Genomic DNA, 7,187 nt, shown 5'->3' with positions numbered 1-7,187 from the left:
AATGAAAAAAAAAAAAAAGAATCAAACAGCTTGTGAGGAAACAAGCACTCAAAATGGCCATAGAACTCTTCCAGAAGCAAACCAGGCTTTATGCTCACTTGCTCACACAAGGTAAACATATACTTTGTACAGGAAAATAGGAAGTTCATAACTTCATGTTCATCACTCAGTTAGTTTTAGCTGAGGGGGAAGCTGGCATGCATTGGTATTCTCCAATTTAGCAAAACATTAATCCAGCTCTTCAATTTGATTCTCTAGCATCTGCACTAGGAAATCCCACACATGAACTTCTAGGGTTTGATCAAAACACAAGTTGGGACCAGTTGATGTGAAAGTTGAACCAGGAGGAGGTCCAACGAGCTTGCCCCCTTTTAAGAGCACGGCATGCAACATGCAGCATCAATTGCCAACCTGATTCATTGAAGTGGTCTTGAAACTTCAGAATACTTTATTATAAATAAATAGAAAATAATAAAATGAACGTAAAAAGAGAAAAAAAATGGGACCTTGTAGTCAAAGTACTAGGACTAGGAATGCAACTTATTCATTCAACTGGATTCATTTGGAAGGATGGATCCATGGTAGTAGTCTTCTCTGACCTTCTCATCCATGCCAATGCTTCCAGAACAATGACAGCAACAAGAACCACACCGACAAGAAATCCGTAGCCTATCTTCCAATCACTTCCTGCACCTCCAATTTGGATTCCCAACACTATGTTCAGAGCTCCAAAGAAGAGGGCAAATCTTCCAATCCAATGGTGGTACCAGTTCCAGAACTTGCGAACCTTGGCATCTTTGTTAGGTCGTAGAAAGAATGCCAGAATCTGAAGAATACTAAGTACAAGAACAAAGATTCCTATGCCTCTATGCGTCGGAAAATTGGCGTTTATTGTATTATAAAGCCGTCGGCCAAGTATCACGGCAGCAAGCCCGATGACAAACCCCACAAGTTGAATGACTGAATGAAGATAATACCATAGGGGGTCCTTGTGCTTGAAGTATCTTGGGACAATTGCGCCAATAGGAAGGATTAGACCCCATCCGATTATACCCAATATCCCATGGTTCTTCTTCATCTTGCCAAAATCGGTGGATTCAGCGGACACCGAACCTGTGAAAGTGAAAGACTAATACATATATATCAGTGTGTCATTGGTTGCACAGAGGAACTTTAATAAGCCACTCGAGGTTACAAAGAGGAATGGAACATTCAAACTAGGGTTGGCAATATTTGACACGACTTGCGAACACAACACGGAATTAACGGGGTTAGAGTTGAAAGGTCTAACCTGTTTAATTAAATGAGACGAGTTATGATTGATCTATATAGTATTATAACTATGCCTCATAACCATGCCCCAACATGTGATATAAGGGTAGACAATTTTTGACACAATCTGCGAACCAGACAAGAACTCATAACGAAATTAACGAGTTAGGGTTGAGGGGTCTTGACCCGTTTAATTAAATGGATTGGATTACCTCAACACGAATTGAAACCAACATAGGAACACTAATTGTCACCCTTAATTCAAAGAGCATAGGACCTTAATTGCCAAGTGAAAAAGCAGAAGGAAAAAGTGATAATGAAGAAAGACCTGCAGAGAAGTCGAAGGTGACGGTTGCTTTGTCATCATGCTCAGATAGGTGGCCGGAGTGCTTAGGATATGCGCTTCCAAAAGCCAATATAATGGGCTGGCGAGCCAGGTGAGTTTGAAATTTCAACTGAAATGCCAAATAAATAGTGGCCCCATGAATCACAACAGAAGCGGGAACACCAGTGAGTGGCAATTCTCCTTTGTCTGGTATGACTTGCCACTCCTTTGAACCTTGCAAATAGTACTGCTTGACTCTTGCACGACCTTTTCTATTAAGCCATCCCGCCATGGCACTAGAACCAACCATCATTCCATCTTTCGAAAATCCAATTCCCACCCATCCACTGGTGTATACAGCTGATAATATAATGTTCACAACATGATCTTCACTCTGTGAGTACTGCATGCATCCAACAAAACATGTCATTATATTAATAAGGAGTGATTGTTTATGCTTCAAGTTTGCTAACATATGACCCGGCCCGCACGGGGTAACCGAGTGGTTTGACTCCCCACACAAATACTCTGGTCATATTCGATAATTATCTCTCGTGTGTTGGGGGCGGGTATGCGGGCGTTTACCCCGGTCTCACCGTAGGTGGTATAAGGGGTTCGACATAATTATCAGCCAATGTAGTACTGTTTATAAGTTCGATCAATTCTAACTAAAGGTGTTCGATCATTTTGATCTTTTACAGAACTTTTCCGGATGGTCAGAATAATGATCTATAAAAGCATTACCTATTATACCTCGGTGAATATAGCAAAAGAGAAAAAAAAATAAATATTAAAGTGAATTAATTGCGATGACATAACACATAGACATAATCATAATCATTTATGATTTATGTAGTTCCCACTTCCCATCATTTTTGCCCCAAATCTTGAAATCATCATCATTTTCTACCAACAGAGCCAAACAATATCTTAATTACCATCTCATCGATCCAGTGATCCACACATGCATCAAAAGATCGATCACAAACAGAGTCCTGCTTCCTTGATCAAAACTCTAACTATATATGTTGATGAACATAAACTAAATTAACAAAGATGGATTCGAAATTAGACTTACCCTCAAGATAAAAGTATTCCAAACGGGCTTACAGACCACACCAGATAGATTGGCATATGGTGGAGGTAGGAAACTCCTCAAGTCTGTATCACAAAGCTCCCATACTTCACTACCAACACCACCCACGTTACCAGTACTGTCGTCGGCCAATGCACGAAGCTTGGGTTCCAAGGCAAGAATCAAAACACAGAAGCCAATTATAAAGAGAAGCCAGGATGTAAAATTCGCCATTCAGATCGAGAACTGTACGTACGTGATATTGTTGAATATTTGAGACCCCAAGGTTTGTAACAAATTAAGCAGTTAGCAGAACAAGAAATGGCTGGCCGGGAGCATGTGAATGTGAAGGCATGTTAAGGCGGTTGAGAGGTCCATATCCCTTGGGTTCCAAGGTAGGGATCGATGTGGTTGGTGGTGAATGGTGATGGTTGGTACGTACTGGACAGTAATCATCATTCCCGCCATTTCTTGCAAATTCCGCATCCCAACAGGCCAACACCTTCGATCTCGATCTCGATCTCATGCTTTTAAAGTTTCCGTTACAAAATTATACCTTTTTTATTTTTATTTTTATTTTTATTTTTTCATTTTTTGTAATTCACTTACAAATTTACAATTACTATCTTTTATCATTTTTGCAAAAAAAAATTCAAATTTTAAAAAGTATCAATTTAGAGTATTCATCTTTTAATTTTTTTCAATTTCAATCCTCTATTAGAATTTTCCATTAAATTCTGTGAAGATTTCCAATATATATATATATTACGAAAAAAAAGGAAATATTTTTCATGAATTTAGGTATTTGGTCAAAATTTAACGGAATCTACAAAAATACCCATGCCTGAATCTCTGAAAATTTTTTTAATTTTTTTAATTTTTTTTAAAAAAAAAACTCGGATATTTTGAGAATTTTGATAAGATTTAACCGAAAATTCTAATGAAGGATTGAAACTGAAAGAAATTGAAGAATAGATACTTTAAATTGACACTTTTTAAAGTTTAAGTACTTAATTGCAAAAATGATGAAAGATCAAGAGTTATAAGTGAAATTTCAAGCTGAGAGAGAGAAAGTAAAGCAGGAATTTTGTATGAGTGGCACAATACACGTAAAATCAACATAAACAAAGTAGGAAAATGAACATATATGAATGGCACAATACACATAGAATCAACGTAAATAAAGTAGGAAAATGAATATATACAGGAATTTTGTATGAGTGACACAATACACGCAGAATCAATGTACATATTCAGGGATAGGAAAATAATTTTTGCACAATTCAACTGTACAAATCTTACACAACTCAAGACACATTGATGGAACCCACATGCATGAGTCCCACCAATATATCTTGAGTTGTGTAAGATAGTGATCTACAATTTCAAATCTCCAAATATATATATATATATATATATATATATACTAAAAACCATGAGTTTTAATTTATTCCACTTCCGATCAAAGTAAGATTTTAATAGAAAATCACGTACAATTATAAAAATATAAAATTAAATAGGAGTAGGATTACATATCATAATCTCTTAAATCCAACAAATTCATATGCGCTACCTCATTGGGGCGAATGAAATTCTTACACGTACAGCCTGCACTGTCATCAATTAAATGCAGTCAGAACTGCTACAACAAAGATTAATTTTACAGAAACCAATCTATATAGTAAATCCCCTGCTTTTTATCTTTCAGTCACATGGCTTAGCTTGGCCGGGGGGCACGCACTTGTGATCTGCATGGCAATGTACGTACGTGGACGACCGCTGATCGAGGTTGTCGATCGGAGCCTCCATGCATGCATATATGAATTAACCTGGTTTGATCGATCATGAGCATCAGATGAGACACGTACGTACGTACAATATTATCTTTGCAGCCAAACGAAGTCTAAAGAGATTTAGGCACCCTGAAAATATGTTCCTCACCACTCTCCTCGTCAACCTTGACAACCCATTTGCTTTTCCCACTCCCCTTCATAGAACCGCATCTAATTCCCACTCGACCCCCGTCCCTCTTAGCAATCTCCTCCTTGGAACCAATCATGGTGACTTCCATGCCTTTCCCTATAGGATTCTTCATAGACCTCACTGCCACCTTGTCCTTCATTCCTCTCAAATGCCCTTCCAGTCCTCTTTTCTTGCCCACCAAGTTGTTTGCCACCACCACCGATCCTCTAGGGTTAACATCTAGCAACTTCAGCAGCCCAGTATAGTCGTCGTTCTTGCAATCTACAAGAGAGAAATCAATGTTCTCGTAACTCTGCAATAGCTGGGAGGGGTCCCCTGTTCTGAATTCCACCTGTTCCTTAAGACCCAGGTCTTTAATTATATTTTTCGAAGCCGCAAGGTCTGGCTCCGGAAGAATACACACCAGCCGACCTCCGGTTTGCCGGGCGGCAGCTGCTAAGGCTATTGTTGATGGAGAAACGCCAGATGTCACCTCCACTATCAGCTTAGATCTCATGCCTGCTGCTAAGGCTGATACAAATTCACTGCTCCCCGGCTCTTGTGTCTTCCATGACTCACATTTTCTCTTGCCATTTTTACACTGAATTAACGACATTAATGCATTAATCTATGAAAAATAATTAGACTAATTACCTTAATTAATTTCCCTCTATAAACTTCAAATCAGTCCTATACATATTAATAGAAAGAAAAGAGCATTGTGATCGACTCAAGGGATTTTTTTTTGGAATGAAGTACTAAATTATTAATTATTAATTAAAGTGACATAAGATTAATTATTAAATAATAGAACATTAATTATATATAAGATGTGGTGTACGTGGATATGAATCACAACTCTTTCTCTTTCTCCTTTTAGCTTTTTTTTTTTTCAAAAATTATTTACTGGCTTAAGCGTCGGATGATTGAAAAGGTGAGGCAGATCTTATAACTTTTTACTTGTATTACAAGAGCCTCATCGACCAATCCGGCCATCCAAAATTCTGCTTCAACATGATGATCAATAACCGGATCACCAATTATTAGGGCAATGCTTTGTTCAAAAAAAAAAAAAAAAAAATCGCATGAACTACTTAAATTAAAGACCCTTGAGTCAATATATCATATGCAATGCTGTTTTCTTTCTATTATATATATGAACAAAAAAACAAAAATCAAGAACGTACATGTTAAAAACAAAACTGCATTGTGGTTTATATTCATTATTCAAATTAATAATAAAAAAAAAAAAAAAGAACAGGGAAAATGTGAAAAATAATTAAGCACATACGTACCATTCTGAGAGTATCAAGATAAGCTTTTGTGGCAGATGCTGCTGACCATTCCATGATTTCCATCCTTGGATTAGTCCTGCAGAAGTACTGTACCCAGAGACATAAAAGATTGCTCCAAATTCCAAATTTTGAACAGCTCTAAATTCTAATGAATTGGGGAAGCAAGAGGACGAACTATTAATGTTTAATTTGGTCCTATAAATGCTATAATTAATTTTCTCTACCTTTTTGGGTTCTTTGCGAGAGCCAAAGGGGGACATGCACACCTCTCTGTAATATTGGAGGAGACTGATGAATGATGACCATGACAGCGTACGTAGTCAAGGCGCGGAAGTTGAAAACTGCCGCCGAATATACAGGAAACTGATCAATCGTATCCGCGATTTTCTACGGTAAATATTCAAAGCCGTATAAAATTTGCAAAGCTGACGACTGCCTCCTTTTTTATATAGAGATTTTCTATTTCTTGAAACAAGCCGATCGAACAAGACTTGTTAAAATTTCGTTATGTCCGTTCTGGTTAGTTCTTTGTCTAAATATATTGAAATTACTATTTAATAGGTCTCAGACGAGAACCCAGTCATACGTCAAATTAACGCGAAAATCTAATGATAATTATGCTAGAAATTGTCCAAACTTAATCCCAATATTGTGACAAAAAAAAAAAGAAAAAGAAAAAGGATTAGTTCAAATTACATTAAAAGATTTTTTTCTAAACTTGGTATATCCGATGAAACTAATTAATTAATGAAATGATATGTATCAAACTAGTAGTTTTGTTTTGAGAAAATTATAGATTAGCTTTTCAAACTGTCAGCCGTTTTGCAAGCAGCCTTACGAACTGCTAAATGTTAGACTTTGGCCCTCAAACCACCAAAAAGTCTTCAAAATTAAAGGCCCATTTTGTCGAAAAATGTTTATAATACCCCTGTCACGTGTCATTTTTCAATTAAAATTCTTTTTATAAAATAATAAATAAAAAACTAATTTATTTTTATTTTTATTATTATTTTTTAATTGAAAAATAACACATGACAAGTATATTAAGGCATATTTCAATAAAATTGATCATTTTTAAACTTTTTGGTAGTTTAGGAAGCTATAATCCAAGCGTTGCCTGTTCGTGTGGTTACTTTAAAAAACACCGGCATTTGGAGGGCAAAATCGTAATTTTCCTTTTTGTTTTTGAACATATATAATTGTTGAGACCGCGTGGCACAGTGCCATTCGATGGAGGAGACTAACTCCAATCAAAGCA

The 7,187-nt window shown here is 36.7% G+C and overlaps 1 protein-coding gene across 1 annotated transcript; it reads right to left on the bottom strand.

Moving 5' to 3' along the window:
- Nucleotides 1-68: 68 nt before the first annotated feature.
- LOC133864978 (cytochrome b561 and DOMON domain-containing protein At3g61750) lies at nucleotides 69-2,989 on the bottom strand. The gene is made up of 4 exons (XM_062301435.1): nucleotides 2,676-2,989; nucleotides 1,601-2,000; nucleotides 507-1,113; nucleotides 69-411 (listed from the first exon to the last, which is right to left on the bottom strand). Exons 1-3 carry the CDS (start codon nucleotides 2,904-2,906, stop codon nucleotides 545-547), a joined length of 1,200 nt encoding a protein of 399 aa, XP_062157419.1. The 5' UTR covers nucleotides 2,907-2,989; the 3' UTR covers nucleotides 69-411; nucleotides 507-544.
- Between the last annotated feature and the right edge of the window lie 4,198 nt (nucleotides 2,990-7,187).

The sequence above is a fragment of the Alnus glutinosa genome, chromosome 3 (assembly GCF_958979055.1).
Source record: "Alnus glutinosa chromosome 3, dhAlnGlut1.1, whole genome shotgun sequence".
In the NCBI taxonomy this organism is placed as follows: Eukaryota; Viridiplantae; Streptophyta; class Magnoliopsida; order Fagales; family Betulaceae; genus Alnus; species Alnus glutinosa.
The sequence above is the reverse complement of the archived record's forward strand: the minus strand, read 5'-3'. Positions and strand labels throughout refer to the sequence as shown.

Excerpts from the sequence above, each read along its gene's own strand:
- LOC133864978 (XM_062301435.1), bottom strand. The coding sequence starts at position 2,906 with ATGGCGAATTTTACATCCTGGCTTCTCTTTATAATTGGCTTCTGTGTT. Across the intron at positions 2,001-2,675 it reads GGAATACTTTTATCTTGAGG|TACTCACAGAGTGAAGATCA; the intron begins GTAAGTCTAATT and ends GGATGCATGCAG. Across the intron at positions 1,114-1,600 it reads CACCTTCGACTTCTCTGCAG|GTTCGGTGTCCGCTGAATCC; the intron begins GTCTTTCTTCAT and ends TCACTTTCACAG.